Below are 25,743 nucleotides of genomic sequence, written 5' to 3' on the forward strand. Positions count from 1 at the left end.
ATATTATTTTCATGATTTTCTGAATGTTTGCAACATCCAGTAAAAATCAAACCCTCTGGAGTTACGTACTCAGCCTTATATGTATGAAACCTTGCCTAAGACTCTTTCCTGGCCCCCTCAGACTGGTGTGCTAGAAGCACAAGTAAGAGGGATGGAGGAGCTGCTTAGGTTGGCACTGGCCCCAGTGGGAACCATGCTTCTGACTCCCTGCTGTCCTTATTTAACCTGGGAAACCGTTGAACACTCTTTGAGTATTGGGACTTTCTATTCTCCGTATAGCTCCCACAGTGCTCTACTGAATCTCCTTGGTCTACCACAGAAATGGGTGAAATTCTACTTCTGTACTTGGTGACAGCTACTTCTAGACTAAAAGAATTGTCACAAGGAGCGCTGTCTTATTAGAATCCTTGGTTTTGTGTATTATAAGACAATAGAGACGTATATACCAGAATTCATTTATTGTATCACTAAAGTACAACTTCACAATATAATCAAAAGGGACTAAATGAGACATGCAGAACAGTTTAGATGTAGAAATAGAAAAGAATGTTTGAAGGGTCAGTTAGATTGAAATAGAATTTTAATCATCATGAGAGAGCCAAGTGTTTCTAACCCAGTGTCGCTTAGACAGCCTTGGCCATCACAGGTCTATTCACATGGATTCTGAATGACGATCAGAAGATATTCCTTATCTACGGAGAGATGGACAAAATCAATTCACCCTTAATTTAAATTTAATCAAGGAATATTTCAACTAGACTGCTTTTCTCTTCAAAACATCACATGGACCTTGTGTAGACAGATGGTTTCCCACCCTGGCTGCACATCAGAATTACCTGTTGAGCCTTTAGAAAATACCCATTTCCTTGGGCCTCAGAGATTCTGATTTCATTGGTTTGGGGTGGAGTTGCAGGGATGGAAAAATTTTTAAAAAGTCCTCCAAGTGATTTAATGTGTAGCCAGGGTGAGGACACTGGTGTAGAAAAAAACTTCATTTAGTTTATAGGCAATTCTGATGTGATGGATTTGCTACAGAGGTTTGTTCTAGATTAGCTTAGTGGCATAGGTCCCATGGTACAGTCATTTTGTAACATTGTGAACCTAATTCCTTCAGGGAAAGGAATGTTTCTGTGGCTACTCTTCTGGTAGACCCGTGAGATGTACTTTCCCCACAGGGAGGGTTTAAGAACCTACAGGCCTTGGGTTCACTGCCTACTTTATCTGCAGGACAGGGAACATTTCTCCCATTCTGCAGAGTCTGTATGCTAAGTTTGCTGAAAATGAGACCTACATTTTCTAAATTTTTTCATTACTAATAATAAATGCAAATGGGCAAAATTCAACCTGTTCTAAAGTCATGGGTCATATTAATTGCTAATTTCATAGAATTTTTAGGTTGGGATTTTTACATTCAAACATCATTTTGTAATAGAAGAATGTTGTTTTATATTGCATACTAAAATATATACTTCCCATTCATAGAAACAAGGCTTTTTATCTAGCAAAGTAGAAAGATGATTTAACCAGGAAATGAAATGCCAAATTACCTGGAGCTACCATGATTTCATGTTTCTTTGATCTGATCCTAAGAAAAGTCAGGTCGTTCTGAGGATCAATATCACGAACTGTACTTTTGGCTTTCATTGTCAGGTGATGAAGAAGGCCTGCATATTGAACAGTTGTTGAGTTGTCCAAGGTTGTTCGGATGGGTATACCTATTATGAAATTTAATTTTGGTTAATATTTTTTTCTGACTAGAAAAGTAATATGTACATTGTGGAAGTACTGGAAAACACTGATAATTGTAAAGAGGAGGAAAAAGTTATGGCTTATCACTCTCTGGTAACAATTTTAGTTTATTTCCCTCCAAACTTTTGTCTCTATGTAGATTTTAAGTATAGTTGTGTGACACTATATTTACAAATTTGACTTGCTTTTTTCTTCATGAAAATTATAAAATACGAGTTGTCCTTGTTGACAGTGTCATCAACATTATTTTTAATAACTGCATACTTTACTATTTTATGGACATAAAATACAATCCATCTATTGTTTGGTCATTTTGTACCTTATATTTTTTATAGCTAATGGGGTGATGATGAACGTTTTTGTGCATAAATCTTTCAGAAGCTGTTAACTGACTACTTGAGTACTAAGTTAACACATTTTTAGATGAAATGCACTCCCCCGAACATCTTGTCTACAGTGAGTCTGCTTTGAAGTGCTTGATCTGTGACATGGTGTTAGTCTTCTTCCCTGAGGCCAGAAACATAAAGGGATATCACCACACATGCTAAAGGATACATCAAAAGGGACTCCTCACACCGTATTTTGCAAACCTTAAATTTTATGTTAGAAAATATGGTAATAAGGATATTGTAGTTTTGCTATGCATTCCCTGGTTTGCACTCATTTTTGGTTTAAACACTATTAAATTTGGCTACTTGTGTGCTCCATTGTTTGTTTGTTTGTTTGTTTTGAGACGGAGTCTTGCTGTCGTAGGCCCAGGCTGGAGTCCAATGGCAGGATCTCTGCTCATTGCAACCTCTGCCTCCTGGGTTCCAGCATTTCTTCTCCCTCAGCTTTCCGAGTAGCTGGAGTAGCTGAGACTGCAGGCACCCACCACCACCCCTGGCTAATTGCTGTATTTTTAGTAGAGACAGGGTTTCACCATGTTGGCTAGGCTGAACTCCTGACCTCAGGTGATTCACCCGCCTCATGTCTCCCAAAGTGCTGGGATTACAGGCGTGAGCCACCATGCCCAGCATGCTCTATTGTTCTGTTACAAAAGTTTAAAACAGAAACTATTAACTGGAAAATTCTAGCCAGAAGAATATGCAAGTGTAATTCAATTCAGTTGAAATCAATCTAACTCAACTCGGAACACCCAGCATTAATGCCTAGTATGTACCAGGTACTGTGGCAGGTATTTTACATATATCGTATCTAATCAGAGATAGCCTTCATATTATTTTGAGAAGAACTAGATAGCCAGAGAATTCCAGGGATTTGATTTGCAATGTGCTTTTATTTTAGGAGGAGATATGAAGGTGAATTTGGGATTGCTATCAAATTCCTTAGGTATCTGTATTAAGGGCACTCAAGAAATGAGCTTAACATGGCTCCTGGTTTCCTTCAGAGAATGTAGCTCCAGAGACTATTAAACAAGAAGAGCACTTTCAAGAGTGGAATAGTGTTACAAACTTAGGATTTTACCAGGTTTTCATAAAAATCTTCAAGACCATCAATTTTGACTTTGAAAAGACTGATTTCTCTTTCTTTTAAGATAACTGCTGTGTCCAGAATGTTTTGCTAAACAGTATGAGGATAATATTTACAGGAAAACCTATTCAATAAATAAAGCATCATAAAAACCTTGCTAATCTTTTATTATGATTTGTTGGCCACTTTTTCCCTGGAAGGCAGTCAGCTGTCTTGCATACCTGAAGGTCACAAAGCATGGATCTTTAACAAGCACGAAATGGAAATGTAGCAACACGCAACCTTTGATGGGTACTTTTTGACGAGCAGTTTTATTTTGCATCCTAAGTAGTGACTACCTACTTACTAAGGGTGCAATGCTCAGTAGCAAAACAAGAAATACAACCAGAATAAATTATTTAAAATGTAGGTGACAGGATTATGAATCAGATGCTCAGGTCTATTTAGTTAGTCTGTTCATGATCCAAGTCAATAAATAAAACAGCTAGCCTTTTTGAATAATAAGTGTGCACAGTGGAAACACATGGAGTTTTTCGTATCTGCCATACACACTTGGAAAAAATCAATCAACAACTATTTATTGAACTCTTGCTTGGCACCATGTGAGGTAATTAAAAAATAATTTATTGAGAAGTAATTTTAGCACATGGTACAAAATTTACCCACTTCCCTTCTGAGAAACAACTACTGGTTTCTTAGGAGCCTTCTAGAGACATTCTAGGTCTATTCAAGAATGTATGTGTTTGTGTTTGTAATCTTCATTTTAATGATACCATTCTCTATTTCGTACCTTGATTTTTAAATTTAATACTCTTTGGAAATTCTGATTCTGTACATGTAAGTCACTTATATTAATGACTGAATAACAGTCTTGTTGAATAGATGTTTTGTAATATACTTAATATGTCCTACTGATGAGCATTTAGGCTGTTCTCAATCTTTGACTTTTGTAAAGAAGGCTACTTAATATGTCCTTGGTCATCTCATTTCACATTTGTATATATGTGTAGGATAAATTCCTAAAATGAAGCTCCTAGAACAAAGAGCATATGTATTCTAAAATTTGATGGCACTACTTTACTACTCTCTATGATCCTAGTAAGCCAGCACCCATTATTTCAATTTGTCATCTTCAACTGCACATTTGTGCTTTGGTTGATAGATTGTATTTCAAAATAAAAGGAATTGGCTGGATGGCTGTTACAATCTAATGAAACTCAAATGATAGATTGTTAGAAATGTCAGGAATATTTAAGATTAAGAGCCTGTAGAAATCAGACTTATGTACATAAAAAAATATGACAGATCTGACTGCCTGGGGGACAAATATACATGTTTGCCAGTATCTAATTCAATGATCAGTGTTGCAATATTATAAACAACGAATGGTTTTATAAATGAGAAACCAATGCTAACAAAAATCTGCTCTAATTAAAATATGTAGCATTGGGCTAAACTGGGAAGACTACTTTACTGTCTTCAATAGGAAGTCTGTGTTTCAGTAACAGTGAAACCGAAGGACTATATTTAACATGGCATATGATGATATCTAAATGAATAAGCATGGTAGAAGTCTGACCTAACCACAGATATAATCTGAAAATGCTAAAATGATTTGCCTAGAATTAGTAGACCACAACTGCTAGTAGAAAACAGTAATACATAAAACATCATCTTAGCTAAATATTTTGGTATTAAATTTCATGGGACTTCCCAAAGCTGAAAAGCTACAAAGCTGCACTGTAATAAATGACACTTTCATCTAAAATTGAGTAGGTTGTTGAAACTGAGTCTTTTATTACATTCTGGTCACATAGTTTACACCATATGCCATTAATAAACATCCTTGTCATATACTCTGGTTATTAATAATCCAACCATAAAAATAAGCCCCTTATTTATATTTTAGGGAAAACAGGTTAATTTGGCTTTCAGGTAAAAACTCTTAAGTACCCAGAAACCTTGAAAAGTGTCCTGAATTCTAATATAAACTTATCCTAGTAGAGGTTAATTAGAAGTTAATGGGTATTGAAAATAATATTTTGTTGCCTTCGGATAAGAGAAGTGTTAATTGAGGAACCTCAGGAAAATAAAGTGAAAATCACTTTTCGTCTCACTACTCAGGGTGATCACTGTAACATATCCCTACTCTTCCTTCTCTATGTATTTGAAGTGTATGTGTGCACCTGACCATAGATAGGATTAGAATGCGCTGGTGACCGCTTTGTTCTCTGCTTTTCTCATCTAATACTGTGAGTAGTTTCCCCAGACCCTAAATAGTCTTCAACCTTTTAAATAGAGTAATGTTCATCAAGTAAATATTATATAGTTACTTTAAAAATTCCTCTACTGTTAGGATACATTTATTTACTTACTTGTTCTATTTATGTATTTATTGCTATTACATATGATGCCTCAGTGAGTATCCTCATACCTAAATATTTTTGTCATCACTCTTTAGGATAAATTGCTAGGAGTAAAATTGTAGATCAAAGGGGGTGAATATTTTTCAGATGTTTGACGCATATCACCAGGATTACCTACTTTAGACCAAGATCTTCCAAAGAATAACACTAGATGAGTGGTTCTGGGTGTCACAGGTGAATGTACCTGTAACAGGGTTGAAGAGTGTCCCCCTAGACCCCCCAGATCCCCAAATTCAGTCCAACATAAACCTCAGAAGGTGGCCTTATTTGGAAACAGGGTGTTTGCAGATGTAATTAGTTAAGATGAGGTCACACTGGATTCGGGTAGGCCCTAATCCAATAACTGGGGTTCTTATAATGAAACAGACAAGAGACACAAAGATGAGAATGCCACATCATGATGGGGGTGGAGATTGGAGTGATGTGTCTGTAGGCCAAGGAACACTAAAGATTGACAACTACCAGAAGCTAAGAAGAGGTAAGGAATGATCCTTCCATAGTGTCTTCAGAGGAAGCATGAGCCTGCGGACATCTTGATTTCAACTTCTAACCTCCAGAACTGGAAGAGAATACGTCTCTGTTGTTTTAAGTTACCAGCATGTTGTAGTTTGTTACTGCAGCCAAAGGAAACTAACAAACCACCTCTATGAAATCACATGGACGACTCATCTTCGGAGCCGTGGCAGAGTGTATGCAAATACCTGGAAATAAAATCAATGCAACCAGATCCATGTACTAGGGCTGAAATGCTTCCTGGAAATATTCTGCATAGTTCTTGACTTACCTGTAAGGCAGATCTTAAATCCTCTCTTGCCCTGATTATTCAAGCTAGAAAATTTATTATGTTCTATTATCTCTCTCACTCATTCGGCCTTGAGTTACTGGTTATAAAATAAATCAATTGCTTTATCTGTATAAATGAATTAAAAATCCTGACATTCTCGTAACTATTTAATTACTATTAAGTGTTGGGTATTATGCCAAGCACTCAACAATTATTGTCTCATTTAATGATCAAAACCACCAGTAAAATAGGTTATTGTCCATTCTTAGTGGTAAGGAGCTGTAGTTCACAATTTAAGCAGACTTTCAGTTGGTAGTTGCTCAATAAATATTTACTGATGGATTTTTCCAAGGCACTGAATTGGTAATGGACCAATTCCATGGTTGCACCACAAATTATGTAAAGTAGCTACTCTTATTTTAACTAATGCTCTGGAATTTCTGGCACCCCTTGTCCTTACAAGTGTCTGAATTAGCAATGAAACCAGCAGGAACTCTTAAGAGGTTGCCACCATAGCTAAGCATGGAGCAATGTGCCAAAGTAATGTGCCAAAGTAAATGTGATGTGGATTCTTAACAAGGATTGTGCAGCAAGAGCAAGGTTTTGGTAAGTCTACAGATTTCATAGTTGGAAATGTATAGGCTCTTCTTCATCCACAAAGAGTACATTATAAATGATATCATTAATTCTCAAAGATTTTTAAATAAAATATGTTCAAGGAACACGTTCCACTTAAAATAAAGACTGAGATTCTGTATGGTTAATAATGTTGAAACAAAAACAAACTACCAACAACGATATTCTCCCTATCCTCTATATGATAGTTTTTTTTGGCACTTCTGAAATATTGGAAGAGAATTACCAAAGCTTTAAAAAGTAAACAATGTATAGTGCTTCTTACCAAAGCTTTAAAAAGTAAACAATGTATAGTGCTCCATATATATATATGGACTAACACAGCAAACAGGTTCCTGGTTGGCTTCTGCATGTCAAGAAGATAGCCTGTGATATATTTACCTTCTGCATTTACAACCATAGTTCCAATAACCCCTTTGTGGCTCTGGATCCTCTTTAAGGTTTCTTCCACCTCTGCCTGAAAGAGACCAGGAAGATAATTAACCAAAAGGGCCCTGTGGTAACTCCAAACCTAAGGAGAATAATGTTTGGAAAGATACCTACTCCCCATCTCCATAACCTAAGGTGCCGAGTGTGATAATCTCAGATTTTTAAAAGACAGCTTTGAAATTGTCAAGTCCCACATAAATATACCTATGTAAGACCTCGCGGTTACAATCCTGATAAATCTCAGTAAGAAAGACAGCTTACTGCCTCACAGGAGTTCACTCCATATTTATCTGTTTCCATTTACTAGAACATTATTCTTTACATTGCATGGCAATTTATCTCAAATTATCTTTCATTCATTGACCCTGCTATACTCAAATGAAAATTCCTTTTCTACATTATAGTGCTTTAGATATTTATAGAGCTATATCATGGCCTCCCTATGTCTAAAAGCAGTCCTTATTGAGAAATCTTATTTTCATTACTGTGACCTCATCAGTTCAGATGATTAAATTTAAAGGATATTCTATAAAAAACAGAGTATTCCAGGATTCTAGCATTTTCTTGATAACTATAGCTTGCATCTCAGTGCAAGCTGAATGTTCAACTATGAATGATTATTCTGGAATCTATTATTGTGTTTTAAACTCATTTGGAATCTTATGTGTAGACTGTATTGTATGTTTTCTTCCCCTCTAGAAAAGTCAAAGTCAAGAACTATCTTTTCCAAACCTGCAAATTGTTCAAGACTGAGCAATCTCTGGATATTCTGAGTTCAAACAGTATTCTGCAAATTCTCTTGATGAGGGTTTGCTATATTCTTTTTTCCTCAGTATTGCATGGGTGAACATTATGTTACTTCAAGATAGTTTTCCTTTGCACTTGGTATGAGCATGAGCACTTATTTTCTCTATTTCAGCATCATAGCCAATGTTAACTTTAGGCATTTTTATACTAGATTCATTATTCTTACCATTATGAATGCCATGTATATTATTTATCTAAGTGTTCTTTAAATTATCTCACTGCTAAAAGTTTAAATACATGCATTTTAAAAGGAAACCATATATCACTACCACAGATGGAAACTTGATGTTATTCCTCATAAATAGAAATAACTGTAAAACAAACAAAATGAACAAAATGAAGAGACAGCATATCATTAAATTCTATTGCAATGAAAGCTCTGAGCCCGAGGCCTGCTCTTTAGATGAAAAATGGAAACTTCCAAATGACAGTGGTATTAAGGACCTAATAGTAACAGAAATTTTCTCCTGTATGTAGTCTGAAGGTTGAACAAAAAGGAAGAGGAATAACTTTCTCACGATGTGATTCATTCTTATTTAGCATTTCTGGGCCATCTTATGTAGCAACGAATGTTTGCATCTCACTTTGAGAAACACTGCACTAAACCGTAAACGCTGAACAGGGGATCAATAATTTACTGCATTTTGGGCAATCTTTAAGACGATGTCCACAGCTTCGTGAAGCCACTGTGTCCTCATTTATCTTTCTCCCTGTTACTTATCTCCCAAACTCCTTTCTTTTCTTCCCCTGGCCTTTCCATTTCTCCACCCAGTTGTTTCTCGTCTCATGATTTCTGAGTGCTCCTAGTATAATTTCTTAATCCCCATCTCCAATCCCCGTTTCATTCCTCTCTTAACGACCTTTGCTTTCCACAGTTTCGACTTTTTTTCTTCTTTTTTTGGGGGGTAGGGGGGGCGAGTCTCCCATCACTTACTTCCTTTTTCTTTATTTCCCTTTCTTCTTTTTCAGTATCTTCCCTTCTCACCCTTGCATTCCCTTGCTTTCCCTGTCCCACCTCTTCCTTCTCTCTAAGGGTCTGATTTTTTTCCTTTCCATCTCGGCCTCCCGCCCCGTCTTTGGAAACTTTCCTGGCTCCCCGGATTTCTCACTCCCCTGAGCATTCTTCATCCTCTCGAACTCTCTCTTTCCTTTCTCAACATCACCCCTCCCTATGTACCACCCCCGCAAAATCAATTCCCAAGACAGCTTCCACTCATCTAGACATCTTCTTCCCCCTTTCCAAGGTATCCCTCTCGCCCCTCCAAGAAAATCCTAGAGCCACCAGTCTCCGCCGCGGCCCCTGGAACGTCCGTGCCTGGGGGGGCCCCAGGAGCCGGGCAGCGAAGGTCCTTGCCGGTAGGCGTCCTTCGAGCGCCGGGGCGTAGACGAAGACCCTAGATTTACCATCGCGGAGGCCGCGAAACTCTGGGCTCAGGCTGGCGGCACAGACTCCCGGGATGTCAACAACGCTACCAGCCGTAGCTAGGAGACAAAGGAGGAAGTGGCCCCCGGAAGCTTCGGGGCCACGCCTGCGTGCTCGCGGACCGGCTTTTCCGCCCTGACCGTGCTCCTGATGCCTCCCGGCCGCCGTAGGCGAAGGTTCGCGGAAGCGGCGAGCAGGCGCTCACCTGAGGTTCGCCCAAGCCTGGGGCGGTGGGGCCGGGGAGGGAAGAGGGAAGTGGGTCAGGCTCCCGGTCTGTGTTCGTCCATTCATTCATTCGTTGAGGCACGAATTAATGTAATAGCCACTGATTCGTTCAAGAACTGCTGATTCACCACCCACCAGGTGCCAGGGAGGACAAAATGCACCAAAAAGTACCGGAAGCAGTAATGTCCACGTGTGATACTTGCCTTGGAGCAAGTAAACAGGGAACAGGGCCATCTGACTCCGGGGTTGGGCTGCTCTAGGGGTTTGGCGATAGTCTTAGCTGCCTGTGACCTTCCATTAGTACTGCCCTGTGCAGGGCAGATAATGTTCGCTCCCCTCCCAGTAGTTTTTATATTGAAGAAAAATGTATCAGAGCATCAAATAGTACAATCTTATGTATTTAAAAAAAAATTAATGTATATCTGTCTACTCCAAGATCAGTAGAGTAAACACAGTTTCACATTTTATATTCTCACCTAGTTATAGCACCCTCTTCCTGTTCTCAACTCCCTTGAAGAGTTGCTACTTGTCAGTATTTCTGTTAGTTGTCAGTATCCATTAGGATCTGTATTTTTGCCATTGTAAATATCAACAGTTCTGAGTTACTAAAAAATTGCAAGTGGTAGTTCCGGAGGTTCTATACATTGCCGTAGAAGAGCATTCCATTGGGTATTTAAGGAACTGTTGGAGGAAACACATTAAAGATCAGTTAGGGATGGTCAGAAGTCACTTGACTTTTTGAGGGACATTGATAATATCCTTATAGCCTAGAAGGAAAAGAGCCACTATTGTACGAAGAAGCACAGCAGGAAGATTTTATGGCTGCAGTCATGTTATGACTTGCTGGGGTTAGAGGAGGGCAAATATTGATGACAAAATACAAGCTGTAAGTTGGGAATGCATCTTCATAGGGATCATGCCATAACAACTTCCTGTAATACCGATTCTGTGCATCCATTTCCAGAAAGTAGTCTCACACTAGACAAGGCATGCATCATACTAGGAATGTCAACTGGATTCTGAATGGGCCGTGTTAGGCATGCTCTGGGACAGTTTTGAATTCATTGGCAGGCTTGGACTCGATGATCCATTTCAACTCCAAATCTGTCATTTTATTATATTAACTACAGAAATACTCTGAGAATCTGTAGTTCTGCTCTAATTTTTGTTGAGGTGTGGGTGATTCTGATTACTGTAATTCTCTCCTTTTTTTCTCTCCAAGAAATTTGTATATCTCAGAAAGCCAGTTCACTATTAATGCCAGAGTCCCACTTGATTCTCAACACCTGGTACTCCAACAAAGTTGATTTGGAAAGGGCTGCTAGAGCCATGGGGAAGGAGTCTGAATCTGGTGTGTGCATGTGCATGTGTGTGCTTGTGTGTGTATGCGTGCATGTGTGTACAGTTCTGGCTCTTACCTGGTTGACTATAGCTACCATTTTGCAGTAATACAAATAGAGGTCTTTAGAGAAGTACTGGCTGAGTTGAAGACTGATTCTTGGGCTCTCTGGGTGTTTCTGATCAAGGAGCTTCCTACTTGATTGTGTAGCTATTTGTTTTTCTTACAAAAATCAGTGACAGTGCACTATGTCTGATATGTCAGTCAGCTTTAATGAAGGAACCCACTGCATATGCATGGAGTGTGGATTTCCTCGTTTCTGGAGTCAGGGTGTCAAGCTCATTCAATCGCTGACAGCTGTAATTAGAGCAAAACCCGTTTCTACCATGAAAGGCACTGACAGGAGAACCCAACTGCTCAAAGAGAAATAAGAAGTAGCCAAACTGACTTCCAACCAACGGTCAGATTTGACTCTGTGCCCAGGAAATCAATGAGGAGAACTTGAGCCATTTTCCCCTTATCAATTTTTCACTTCTAATTATTTCTTGGAGGTAGCTTGGTTTAATTTTTATGCCTTTTTTGGACCTATAATGTATGTCCAGAGCTGTGCTATATAAAGTGTCTTTGCAATGCTTGACATGTTTCCTACCCCATCTTCAATATATGTGAATTCCTCTTTTACCATCTCCTTCTCCCATCCCCTCAGCTTTTCTTTTGACTCACAATAAGTGCTAAATAACTTTGAACTTAAGTGAAAATATTAATGAATATTTCAAAAAATATTAACGAATAATACTTTTTACAAGTACTCTGACTTAACCCCAAAAGTGATACATGCAGAGACCAAGTCCACAATTTTTCATATATAATTTTGTTAGAAGGAGATGATTTTCTTCTGAGAGTCTCTCTTGCTCTTTGATACTTTGCTACTGCTCTCTGGTTAGCTTGAAGAAATCCAGATAACTTAATGATCTTGAGTTTTTTCTTGGCATTTTCTGTACCACCCCATATAGCTATCTTTGGCATTCCTGGCAGTTGGCAAATATTATGAACTGGGCCGTGGAATAAATTTTGTGCCCATTCTCTCATAAGATAAAGCATTGTTTGTCATTTAACAGAACTTCTCCTGGTATTCTGCTGGTTTCCCTCCTGAAAATAGACACTACATTCTTCTAACATGTTCACAGGCCAGGCGTGGTGGCTTACATCTGTAACCCCAGCATTTTGGGAGCTGAGGCAGGAGGATTGCTTAAGGCCGGGAGTTTGAGAGCAGCCTGGGCAACAAAGCAAGACATCATTTATACTAAAATTAAAAAAAAAAAAAAAAAAAAAAGAAATGGCTGGACGTGGTGTTGCATACCTGTAGTCCCAGCTACTTGGGAGGCTGAGGCAAGAGGATTGCTTGAGCCTGGGAGTTTGAGGTTGCAGTGAGCCACAATCACACCACTCTCTCCAGCCTGGGTGACAGAGTGAGACTTGTCTCAAATAAAAAAAAAGTACAATAAAATAATAAAATACTCCTTAATACTAGGGCATAATTAGAAGGTGCCAGTAATATCAAGAAGTATTTCCTAAAACTGACCCAATGTCATAGAATTGCACTATTATAGATTTAAAGTTTCAGAAAATCAATCATTTTCTTCTTATTAGGCTAAGACACCCTCTGGGGTGACTCCCTTCAAGACCTAAGTGTAATAGAAGTATTTGCTTTCCATAAGGGAATCCTCCTTGTTGGAATTAAGTGTTTTCCTAGAGCACAGGATTTGGAGTTGGGTGCAGGTGGGGTTGACATTTCTAGGCATGTTTCCTTGAATAAAATAAACAGAGCATCAGCTTCTTCATGTATAAAGGAAGAAAGATAGTATCTACCTTAGAAGGTTGATATGTGAGGTTTAACTATTATGTGAGTGAATGTCTGGCTCATACCAGGTGACCAGTGTGGATCATTTGACCATGTTTCTTTCTTCTGTCTTTTCCATTCTTTGGTTCATCTTTTCTTCTTCCCTCCATTCCTTTCCTCCTTCTCATCTTTAACCTTTCTTCCCCATTTCCTTCCCCTATTTCCTTCCTGTCTCTCTTCTTCACTATCCTCTCCTCAACCTCTCTTCCTTCTTCCCCTCCCTAGGAAGAATCTCCGTAATTGGTATTGTTGACGTTCTCACTAAAGAACAACTTTCCCTTTCTCTTTGTACACAACTTGTTATAAATTTAGAACCTTCATCCGTTTCATCTACCTCTAATCTCATTTTAACATAATTCCCGTTTTTATACTTCTAGCTCCAGCAAGCAGTTCCCATCTTGGTGTACTGCACATAATAGGTATTCTCAGTATCTTATGGTTGAGGGTAAACTGTAAATATTTCCTGGTCGATTAACTTTGTTCAAAGAAGAAGTAAGGAAGGGCTGAGGGGAGCAATACTATTTCATGCGCTTTATGTACCTCTCCTTTTCTCAGATAATCCAGTCCTGAGGTCTCTGATCCATTTAGTTTCAAAATTACTTTGGTAAGTATAACACATAAAAAAGTAAGGTGCACCAAACAAATGTACAGTGGGTGAGTTACTATGAAGTGAGCGGCTAAACCCCCAAACCAGATTAAAATAAATAGAACACTGTTCACACCCAAGAAACTTCTCCTTGGCCAATCCCAATCATTATGGCCACTCTCCCTGCAAGTTAGTTATCTGACTTCTAACAGCACGATTTAGTTTGCCTCATTTAAAATGATTCAAGTGGAACTACCTGGTATGTAACCTTTTGTTCTGGGCCCAATTTTCCTCAGTATTATGTGTATGATAGTCATCTATGTTGTGTGCAGTTGTGGTTTCTTCATTTTTATTGCTCTGTAGTACTCACTTGTGAGAAAACACTACAGTTGATTTATACTTTTACTGTTGAAAGATATTTTGGTTGTTTCTAGGTTCTGACTTATTCTGAATAACGCTGCCAAAGCATTCTTTCATGTGTCACTTGGTGCACATAGGCATGCGTTTGTTTCAGGTATATATATATATATATATATATATATATATATATATATGCAGGAGTGGAATTGCTGGGTCATAGTGTATGATCCATTATCATGCATTGTCAAACTGTTTTCAACTGTGGTTGTGCCAGTGTACCAATGTACCTAAGGTGTAATGCAAGATAATTTCTTTTGGTCTACAGCCTTGCCAATAATTAATATTGTCATACTTTTAGGTTTTAGCCACTCTGGTATATGTAAACTAGTGTCTCATGTGGTTTTAATTTGCATCTCCTTGATTACTGGTGAGATTGGTTACTTTTTCCCCCACATAATTATTGACTTTTTTAAAAATTTTGTGTGTGTGTGTGTGTGCGCGCGCGCACGTGTGCACATGTGTGTTCCCTGTGGTGCAAGATTTTTGATGGTTATATGTATATGTCTACCTTTACATAAATACCTACAGCTACATCTATATCTGTCTATTACAAATCTGTTCTACTCTGTGGCTCCCATTTTATTCTCTTAATTATGTCTCTCAGGTTGTGCATATGTATATGGACACTTGGTGTGTAGCATAAGTGGAGCTGCAGACCAGTGGGGGAAACGTGATTTTTTTTCAGTATGTCACTGTATCAGTTTTATATCCATGAGAAAATAAATGAAACATCTTCATTACCTTGGGCTAGGGAAAGCTTTCTTAAGCAAGACAGCAAAGTACTAATCCCATAAAAAATATTGATTACTAGAATACATAACAATTAAGAAATTAGAGGTGTGTTTGTCCTAATAAGAAGAAAATGGTTGATTTTCTGAAGCTTTATAACACTGCAATTCTATGACATTGGGTCAGTTATGGGAAATACTTATTGATATCACTTGCATCCTCTAATTATGCCCTAAAAATTACCCAATCTTAGGTATTCCTTTATAGCAACACAAACCAGACTAATACAGGGACCTTATTCTCTGACCAGAGGGTCTTTGGTTTCAAGAGTGTGTGGCAAAATTCACTGTTTTTTTCTGTGTTCTCTTACCACTGGACCTCGACACAGATTCAGTTACAGAGTGTGGCAGAGTTGGGTGAAGTCTCAGCATTCTGGTCTGAGGACTAACAAGGAAAGCCCCAGAGAATTTGAAAGTATCAGGGGGTTCACAGTGAGGGAATTGCTAAGGAAGGCAACCCCATGAAGTTGTTTTTGGACTCCCAGACTTATCCCTGACTGAGTATATGTGTTTCTGATCCCAGACAGTATATCAAAGACTTTAAGAATAGAACTGTGGTATAGACCACTGCACAAGTCCGAGACTGCTGACTCGGTAGAATAAACATGGATCAGATCCAAATATTTCTTCAAATTCTTGGAAAGTGGAACCTACATTGAAACCATAAGCCACAGAAGGTTGGTCAGAGCTTGGAGCCAGAACAAAATTGGATTGATTTCTGGCACAAACAAAAATACCAACATTCTTTATGGGATTTAAATAAAACTCAGCATTTCATTACCTAATATTCAAAGTGTTCAGTGTACAACCCCAAGTCGTTGACATACAAAAGTCCAGAAAAAAAACTTTTTTAAGAAAAGAGAATCAATAGACTCTCTTGTGATGTGAGATGACACAGATTTTAGAATTATCTGGCAAAGACTTTAACTATAATCAAAGTAGTCCAGGAAGTAAGGACAAACATTCTTGAAACAAATGGAAAGATAGAAAATCTCAGGTGGGAAATATATGATGTAAATATATGATGTAAAGAAGGAGCAAATGGCGGTTTTAGAACTGACAAAATAACAAACGAAAACCTCACTGGGTGAGCTAAAGAGCACACTGGAGATACTCTAGGAAAGAGTCAATGAACTTGAAAATAGATCAAAAGAAACTATCCAATATGAGCAAAAGAGAGGAAAAGCAAACCCTCAAAGAACTGTGAAAAATCTCCAAAATCTCAGATTTGTCATCAGTGTCTCAGAGGGAGAAGAGAAACAGGGCAGTGCAGAAAAAAATTTGAATAAGTAATAGTTAAATTTTAAAAATATATCTTAAAAGATACAAATCTGTAGATTCAAGGAGCTCAATGAATCCCAAAAGGGGAACAAAACAAAATGAATTTATATCCAAATACATCATAATCAAAATGCTAAAATCTGAAGACAAAATTTGAAAGCAGTCAGAGAAAATGAAGTATATTTATAGAGAAATGATTTTGATTTACACAGGAATGATTCCTGGTCATAAACTTTGGAGGGGAACTAACTGTTTAAAGAGCTAAGAGAAAATATTGTCGACCCAATTTTCTATATACAGCAAAAATACCCTAATAAAGGGAGAAAATAAAGACTTTTTTTTTAAAATTTATTTTTAATTTTTTTTTATTTTTATTATACTTCAATTCTAGGGTACATGCTGCATAACTTTGCAGGTTTGTACATATGTATGACTTGTGCCATGTTGGTGTGCTGCACCCATCAACTCGTCAGCAACCCATCAATCATCACTATATCATGTATAACTCCAATGCAATCCCCTCCCCCCCTTCCCCGCCTCCCCCATGATAGGCCCGGTGTGTGATGTTTTCCCCCTTCCCGAGTCAGGGTGGATCTTCATTGTTCAGTTCCCACTATGAGTGGAAACAATGCGGGTGTTTTGGTTTTCTTTCTTGTGATAGTTTTTCAGAATGATGAGTTTCAGCTGATCCCATGTTCGCCTACAAAGGACGCAAATCATCCTTTTTTCATGGCTGCATAGTATTCCATGGTGTATATGTGCCACATTTCTTTAATCCAGTCGTCACAGATGGACATTTTGGGTTTGTTCCAAGTCTTTGCTATTTGTGAATAGTGCCGCAAAACATACTGTGCATGTGTCTTTGTAGTAGTTTCAACCATTTTAATGGAAACAGTATGGCAATTTCTCAGGATCTAGAACTAGATGTACCATATTGACCGCAGCCATTCCCCACTACTGCGGTTATATTACCCAAAGGATCATTAAATTATTCTACTACAAAGACTTTTTTTTTTTTTCCGTCGGAGTCTCGCTCTGCCGCCCAGGCTGGAGTGCAGTGGCGTGATCTCGGCTCACTGCAAGCTCCGCCTCCCCCGCCTCCCGGGTTCACGCCATTCTCCTGCCTCAGCCTCCTGAATAGCTGGGACTACAGGCGCCCGCCACCGCGCCCAGCTAATTTTTTTGGTATTTTTAGTAGAGACGGGGTGTCACCGTGTTAGCCAGGATGGTCTCAATCTCCTGAGCTCATGATCCACCCGCCTCGGCCTCCCAAAGTGCTGGGATTACAGGTGTGAGCCACCATGCCCACCCAAGACGTTCTTAGATGAAGGAAAACTTAGTGCCAGCCAAACATGCACTAAAAAAACGTTAAATGAACTTCTTAAGACAGAAGTGAAATGATGGGAGAGGGAAACATGCAACATCGGAAATGAAGGAAGAAGAAACTAAAAATATCTGGGTAACTATAATAGACTAGGGGTCAGCAAACTATAGCCCACGTGCCAAATTCAGTTCATCATCTATTTTGATTAATATAATTTCATTGAAACACAGTTATGCTCATTTGGCTATGTGTTGTCTTTGGCTGTTTTCACTCTATAAGCACAGAGTTGAATAGTTGTGACAGACACTGTATGGTCTGCAAAGCCTAAAATATTTACTATCTGGCCCTCAGCAGAAAAAGTTTGCTGAATCCTGTAATAGGCTGTTACTCGCTTGAACTCTTTAAAATGTGTTTGATGGTTGCCAAAGATTATAGCATTGTTTAGGGTTTTTAAAGTATGTAAATGTAATATGTAAGGTAACTACGAAGTAAAGGGAGGGTAAAGAGACCAATCTGAGAGTAAGTTTCCTACATTTCAATTGAAGTGGTTAGGTATTGTTTCTAAGTAGATTGTGGAAAATGAGCTATATAATCTCTTGGGCAACCAATAAGAAAAATTACAAACTGATATAGTAAAAAGGCAAAGTAGATAAATTATCATATGAAAATTTGTTTGGGCAACCCAAAAGGGAAAAGGGCAAACAGTAGAATGGTAAATAGATGGAACAATCAAATCCCGATACATCAATAATTACATTACATATACATCACATAAGCAGACTGATTAAAAGAGGTTGTCAGAATGAATTAAGAAACCAAAAATGATCAGCGATTTCTGTTTCTGTAAAGATGAAGTAGACATGCTTCTCCCTATTCTTCCCCCGAATTATACGTAATAACTCTGAAGATTATATATACAAACGGTAGAGATTGAGATAGCCAGACAGATTGGCTAGGGACGTTGGGATCGAAGGAATGACATGCTTATAAGTTACTTGAGTATTCTTTTTGTCACATATATCCTAAACTAAGATATCTTGCACAAGGAGCTGGCAGCCCAGAAATGTAAACAGGCACAGAAATTTTTAAAAAATCCCAACAAAAGCCTACCTTTTCTAGCCAAAGGATCAACATACGTCCAGCCTAAAAAGATGGAAACTCTCAGAAAACAACCACTCTACTCCATCCAAACACCATACAAAAAACCCATCAATGCCCAAGAGGAGAATATAGATTTCCACTCTCATATTGCCATAATTCCCTCCATCCTCTGACATATCCTTTTCAAGTGCCCAGAAAATACATACAACAAGATAGGCCGCATCCTGGACTGTAAGACAAACCTTAACAAATTTAAAAGAATGGAAATTATACAGTGTGTTCTCAGACTACAGTGGATTCAAGATAGAAATCAATAACAGAAAGATAATGGGAATATCTGCAAACACCTGAAAACTAACCAACACATTTCCAAGTAATTCTAATTTAAAGAGGAGGTCTCAAGAGAAATTTTTAAAAATACAATGAACTGAAAGACAATGACATAAGATGTATTAAATTTGTGGAACCCAACTAAAGTAGTTATAAGAGGGAAAATTATAGCACTACATGCTCTCATTAGAAAAAATGAGAAGTCTTAATCTGAACTCTCACTTCAAGAAACTTGGAAAAGAAGAGCAAAATAAATTGATTTCGTATTTAAAAGTTCCCTGTATTTGGGTTCTCTAGAGGGACAAAACTAATAGGTTAGATGTATATATAAAGGGGAGTTAAGAAGTATGGGGTCACATCATCCCAAGTTGAGATCCCACAATAGGCCGTTTGCAAGCTGAGGAGCAGGGAAGCCAGTCAGAGTCCCAAAGCTGAAGAATTGGAGTCTGAAGTTCGAGGGCAAGAAGCATCCAGTGTGGGAGAAAGATGTAGGCCAGAAGACTAAACCAGTCTTGTCTTTCCACGCTCTTCTGCTTGCTTTTACTCTGGCCATGCTGGCAGCTGATTAGATGGTGCCCACCCAGATTGAGGGTGGGTCTGCCTCTCCCAGTCCACTGACCTAATGTTAATCTCCTTTGGCAACACCCTCACAGACACACCCAGGAACAATACTTTGCATCCTTCAATCCAATCAAGTTGACACTCAGTGTTAACCATCTCAAGTCCACCCCTTGTCAACTTCAACCCATACACGTCTCCAAAAATCATACATAATCTTCAAATAAAGACAGTAATAAGGTCATAATTATGCCTAACACAATACAGCTATCCTTTGATGGGAAATGCATCAATCCCCAACCCAAATGCTATTACATAAAGTTAACAATACTTAAATGCTGATGTGAAGTCAGTAAATCTTATGTCACATGATAAAGGACAAAGAAAGGAAATAAAATGAGTACTAAGAAAATATCTTTCTTAGTACAAGTATACACATGCACAAACATGTTCTTAACAAAATAAGGAGAAAATACTCATGACAATTACGGTCCTCATTTCCACAACTGGTCACATGGTCATAGCTGGTATTGGTGACTAACAGACTAAAACATTCCCCAAAAGAAATCTCCGCTGGGGACTCACTAAATAATTCCACCAAATATTTGAAGAAGAATTAACATTATTTCTACACAATCTCTTTCAGAAAATAGAAGAAGGGGGATAACTTCCCAACTAATTTCTTGGTCTTATAAAGTTAGCATTACCCTGGTCTTCAAATCAGATAAAGACAGTACATGCACTGAAAAAGAAAGGAAAAGAAACGTATGATGGTGAGAGTTTCAGAGTTCTTAGACTTGGCACCAAAAATACAATTCTTGAAAGGAAAATTAATATATTAGACTTTATCAAAGTTAACGTTTTTGCTCTTCAAGAGACCATCTTAAGAGAATAGTAGAGAAGCTGCAGACTGGGAGCAAATATTTGCACATCATGTGTCTGACTAAGGACTACTGTCTGTGATAATTAAGGAACTCTCAAAACTCAACAGTAAGATCAACAAAAACAGCAACAACAACAACAACGTGATCCAGTTCAAAAATGGGCAAAAGACAGATAGAAACTTTCCATTGAAGAAGATACACCGATGGTAAATAAACACTCCAAAAGATACTCAGCATCGTTAGCCATTGGGGAAATGCCAATTAAAATAGCAGGAGTGTTCTATAAATGTCAATTAAATTCTGTTGGTTGATGATATTGTTAAGTTCTCTATCTTTGGTGATTTTTCTGTCTGTTTTTTCTATCAATTGTTGAGAGAGGGATGTTGAATTCTTCAGCTATCATCGAGGATGTGTCCGTTTCTTCTTTCAGTTCTATCACTTTTTGCTTTAAATATTTTTTGCAACTCTATCTTTTCGTGCATACATTGCAGTTTTATTATGTGTGGTTTTCTTTGCATTTATCCTGTTTGGGGTTTGCTATGTTTCTTGAAAAAATGTGACTTGATGTCTTTTGTCTGGGAAAATTCTCTTGCTATGTGTTGCCAGGTTCCAGTAATTAAAAACGTGCTTTTATGAATGAATAAAGGCTATGAGTCTTTTCTAAGAGAGTCGGCTGAGACATGTTTACATACCATGTTCTGCATGTATATTTTCATCTACAGAATTGTAAGTATGAAAACAATACAGAGCAATTGTATACGCCGTTTCCCCTGTATTTGACACAAAATGATCACTACCTGGTTCTTATGCTCAGGATCCACGGATTATCATTTAATATATGCTGGGCCAATTTTGCTCTAATTGAAGTAAACATTGGTCAGGGTGAAGGCAGTGAAATATTGTCCTCTGACCTTTATAACCTAAGGGTAGTGGATGGTGGATAGTATGGCAGTCTGCTGCTCTTCTATAAACACTGATCTCTTATTTTTTGTTTCCTGGGCATAGTTTTCCAAGCACTTCCATGTGCTCTGTCTCAGTTGCCCTTAGAATGTCCTTTGAATTTGTAGAGCTTGGCTCCGTTTTGCAGATGTTGTGTCTGAGGCAAAGAAACCAAATGATGGAATAAGGATCCAGAGTGGTGAATCTTATTTCACCATTCTGGAACTTTCCCCAGGATAGTTCTGCTTCTGTCTTGGAGTGCTTATTGTATATCCTCCTAGTTATCTAGATGGCTCTATGCTATTCTTGTTCCAAAATATAGCCTGGTAATGGACACAATAAGTGGTCAAGCAAGAAACAAGGCTGAGCTCCCTTGTCCTCCTTCTGTTTTGTTCTGCCAACTGCATACAAGAGAGAAGAGGACATTGTTACCTGACTGGCAAAAGGAAGGACTTGCATCTCCTTCCCAGGGAGGATGCTGCCTTGTAATGTCACACCAGACATTCCAGCATGATCCCTTTTGTAAATCTATTTGGTTGACTTCTTCTCTTGCAGCTGACTCAGAAATTGGGATGATTTCTCTGTGGATCCTATAAGGAGCCTGGAGATGGTGAAGAGAATGCCTTTGACCATCAGGAGACAGCTTACCTGATTGAATCTTGATCACTTCTTCTGACCACTTTGGATATTAAAAGAACAAGGTAAGAGTGGGAGCAAAATGGTGGATGCTGAGGCACATGCTTGGAAGGCAAATAAATGGAGACTATGAATAGAACATTAGAGTCCCTCCCAAGATAAAGCAGACTTATATGGAACAGTCATTCCTTCAACAATATTGATGTAATATTTGAGGCAGAATCATGGGACTGAAGGGAATACAACTATAAATAAGATAAAAATATCCCTTGCTTGCACAGTGCCTACAGCTTTGTGAGGGATACAGTTAAAAAACAGTTGCAAAGCTGCACACCAAGTTTCCCAATAGGAGAAGTATAGGTTGCAAATGGTGCACATAGAAAGTCATCCTAACCCAGTGTGAGGGGATCCTAGAAGGAATCCTGGACTAGTGCTATCTAAGCTGAGATCCAAAGGAGACTTGGATACTAGTTAGGTGAGTAGGTGTAGGGGTGGAACAGAGGGAAAAACAGGTGCAAGAAAAGCTTGATGTTTCAAAGAACTAAAGTTACTGCAGTTTGAGGTGATTTCAGTTATGACTTTAGCATACAGGATGGGGAAAAAACTTCTCTAGGCAAAACCTACTATTATTTTGGTTAACTGTACTCAAGTGCATTACCTGAAATTCAGAGCATGTGCATGAATGGACCTGCCGCCTTCCTTTACTAGTGTGCTCAGGTAGGAACCCTGGCTTCATATATGAAGGCAAGAAAGTACAGGTTAATGCAGACTTCTGCATTTGATGCACTGACTGGCAAAATATGACTCAGCACCTCCGCCTCACTGAGGCAGACAACGCCCTCAAGTGGAAATGAAGATGAGCGGTACTTTTGTGCCTCACTAGCCCCCACTTGTATATGCAGTAAATGTGGTTTTGTTTTGTTTTGTTTTTGTTTTTGCCATTCGCCTGTGAAGCTGCAGTCAGCTGATGGTCAGCACAGTCTGCTGAAATTCTGAAACCAAATAATGTAAGGAGTGTTCTCATTTCTATGAAGAACTGATTTGTTTTATCATCTAAATTTTAATCCAAGGTAGTTTTTGAGAAAAATTATAAAAGACGACGGAAGAGAGGATGAGAAACAATAAAAAAGAAAATTATTTTGTCATTTTTCTTTCAATTCCACCTTTAGAACGTTAGTTCAGCTTTGGCTAGTGGAAGGGAATTGGTAAGCGAATCTGTTGATATAAATGATGTTAACAATGGAAAGTTAATTTCTTCTCAATATCTCTAACTAAACTTTGGGCAGTAGCTCAGGAACGTAACTTTGAAGTGCTACCAAATGTGCAGTCGGCCTGGGCGCTCACGTGTTTGCGATCAAGACAGAATAAGGAGGTGCGTGTTAGAGAGAGGATGCCTGTGTCTCACGTTGTAATGTCCCAGGACCTGGGCTGCTCCCATATTTGCCCAGTTTCATCTCCTATGCCAGGGGGGAATATTGACATCTTTTGCCAAAATGCATTGTGATTTTAAGGTTATTCAATTTCATTTAGCTATTTTATAAATATTTCAAGATTTAAGAATATGCTCAATAGAATTAAAATGCTTTCAGTGACACAAGATGCTGAAATGGAGTAGCTACTGCTCTTTGTCTCTAAATTAAAGAAGGCAAGTTTGAGGAAATGATCTGTGTTACTCCTCAAAGGCCTCTAGGTGGTGCTGTTGTGACAGCTATCGACTAAACAGTTTTTTTAACACTTAACTTTCAAACCAAATATTTAACTTATTAAATGTCTTATACTTATGGTTAATTGCTAATATAATACTATTGATAATTTATACCATCACATTTACATTAGATTCTCCTAATAATTGGACTATATTCGTAAATTACACAACAGAGTAATTTTAAGGGTTGGAATAAATGTAGTTCTCTGGTTATTATTTAATAAAGTCAAAAACTTTTAAGTGTGGCTGAATTTTTCCACATACATTAAAACTTACTGCATAATTAGCTTTTCCTTACCTCTACTTGCATTGGGTAAAATAGTACTTTGTACACAGTAGGAGCCAAATCAATGTTTATTAAAGGAGTTAATTTTTTTTGAGTTTCCCTTTCTACTATTCATTGAGGATGAGAGAACCACTGGATTAAGTTTTTAAAAACCCTAGTCAGACATTGCTGCTTATCTTGGCTAGTGACAACAACGGGAGGCCATTTTTTCTCTATTTCTGAAAATGTGCTGAAGAATATATATAAAATCACTTCTTTATTTTAAAAGCAAATTGGTTTTTGAGGTTGGTTCTATTGAAATGCAAGAATGGTGTGAATAAGTGTGTTTGATAATTGCTCAAATCTTAATCAAGATTTTATTAAAATCAATATTTGATAAGCTGCTCAATTTAATTAAATTAAACCACAGAGAAATGAGGAATAAATGAGCTTGAAAATCAATCACAGGATGAGGTATGTTTCTTTTTGTTAGTTTAGTATATGAAATGTTGGGCTAAGCAATTGCTGACCATGAGAGAAATAAACAAAATCACCGCTTCGCTTTATACAATATGAGCCCACATTTTGTGCCAGGCACTGTGCTAAACACAGTCTACATGTGTCTTAATTAATTTTGAAACAAAATCCCGCGAGGTTGGTCTCCTCCGTTTATGATTCAGGCCCAGGTGTGAGCCAGGATGGCTGTTCCAGGTCATTCTATTGACAAATGGCAGAGTTAGCTGTAAATATAATGACCAAGCCTTTCCTACTACCTCAAATTGTTCACAAACAGGAAGAAAAAGCTCAGTTTATGATTAAGTTTAGAGAAGGGCCTTGGTGGTAATTTTCTTCCTTAAAAAAGTTTAACTTTATAGGTAACTAATTAGAGGGGGCAGGGAACCCAGATTAAAAACCGTGGATGTTGACTTAGAAGCTCTGAGTACCAAGATGGCAAAAAACAGGACAGGGGTGGGAGGTGTTATTTTTCTGGATAGACATAGAATATAGTTATTTGCCGTATATATATGCTTATTGAGAGTGGCACAGATTTATGGCGTTAGTAACAAAGTATTTTAATTGGGATTAGCTAATGAAAAAGTGGCGGAACTGGCAAGGGAGGAGGTAGGAAAATGTGATTTGAGTTGAGGTATTTCTTCTCATGGGATGCTAACAAAAGAGTTAGTGTTAATGCACCAGGGCAAGAATCAGACTTTTAATTAGGCCTTCAGAGTTTGTGCTTGCATTCTTGGTTCTAAGGAGTCTTAGTCACCCGAAGAATGAACTCTAGGAAAGTAACGATATTCTTGATAAATACCACTGGCAATGAAAATGAAACTGCAGCTTCCTAAAAAAAAAAAGAAAAGAAAAGAAAAAAAATCTCCCTCGTTTTATCCACTGCTTCTTTGGTGGGATGGAAATTAAAATCAACAACAATCACAACCACACGACTGTGCAGCTTTCCTACACTCCAGGCTGAGAAGAATTTCTCAAGCCACTGCTTCCGAAACTTTAGTCATTCATGTTTCAATGTTTATAATTTTTGCTATCTCTCTGCACCTCTTATATTACTTAAAATTTTCATTTAAAATGGCTCATTAAAAAATTAACATTAAGCACGTTTATTTTAGAAAAAATACGTCAGTGGGAAACTAGAGTCACTTGCCCTAAGAAGGGTATTTGTGAATAGAAACAATGAAATCAAAACAGTGTTATTTTTTTTTTTTTTTTTTTTTTT

The 25,743-nt window shown here is 38.0% G+C and overlaps 1 protein-coding gene and 1 long non-coding RNA gene across 4 annotated transcripts in view; one reads left to right on the forward strand and one right to left on the reverse strand.

Annotated features, from left to right (window-relative positions):
- Positions 1 to 443: 443 nt before the first annotated feature.
- On the reverse strand, positions 444 to 10,074 carry DYNLRB2 (dynein light chain roadblock-type 2). Of its 2 annotated transcripts, none has more exons than XM_017880681.1 (4): positions 9,933 to 10,074; positions 7,450 to 7,525; positions 1,548 to 1,715; positions 444 to 692 (listed from the first exon to the last, which is right to left on the reverse strand). In XM_017880681.1, the coding sequence occupies exons 1-4, from the start codon at positions 10,020 to 10,022 to the stop codon at positions 649 to 651; spliced, it is 378 nt and encodes a 125-aa protein (XP_017736170.1). In that variant the 5' UTR covers positions 10,023 to 10,074; the 3' UTR covers positions 444 to 648. The 2 variants fall into 2 exon arrangements, with proteins under 2 accessions (XP_017736170.1, XP_017736169.1); XM_017880680.1 differs by lacking the exon at positions 9,933 to 10,074 and adding an exon at positions 9,709 to 9,830.
- Positions 9,852 to 25,743, forward strand: part of LOC108535010 (uncharacterized) — a 197,196-nt gene continuing 181,304 nt past the window's right edge. For both annotated transcript variants that reach the window (XR_001887105.1, XR_001887106.1), the window contains exons 1-2: positions 9,852 to 9,937; positions 21,958 to 22,103. This is a non-coding gene — a long non-coding RNA (uncharacterized LOC108535010). The remainder of the gene's footprint in view (positions 9,938 to 21,957; positions 22,104 to 25,743) is intronic.

Source organism: Rhinopithecus bieti, unplaced genomic scaffold (genome assembly GCF_001698545.2).
Source record: "Rhinopithecus bieti isolate Rb0 unplaced genomic scaffold, ASM169854v2 scaffold_12151, whole genome shotgun sequence".
Taxonomy (NCBI): domain Eukaryota; kingdom Metazoa; phylum Chordata; class Mammalia; order Primates; family Cercopithecidae; genus Rhinopithecus; species Rhinopithecus bieti.

Excerpts from the sequence above, each read along its gene's own strand:
- DYNLRB2 (XM_017880681.1), bottom strand. The coding sequence starts at position 10,022 with ATGAATGAATGGACGAACACAGACCGGGAGCCTGACCCACTTCCCTCT. Across the intron at positions 7,526-9,932 it reads CAGGCTTGGGCGAACCTCAG|GCAGAGGTGGAAGAAACCTT; the intron begins GTGAGCGCCTGC and ends GGTCTCTTTCAG. Across the intron at positions 693-1,547 it reads TGAAATCATGGTAGCTCCAG|ATAAGGAATATCTTCTGATC; the intron begins GTAATTTGGCAT and ends ATCTCTCCGTAG.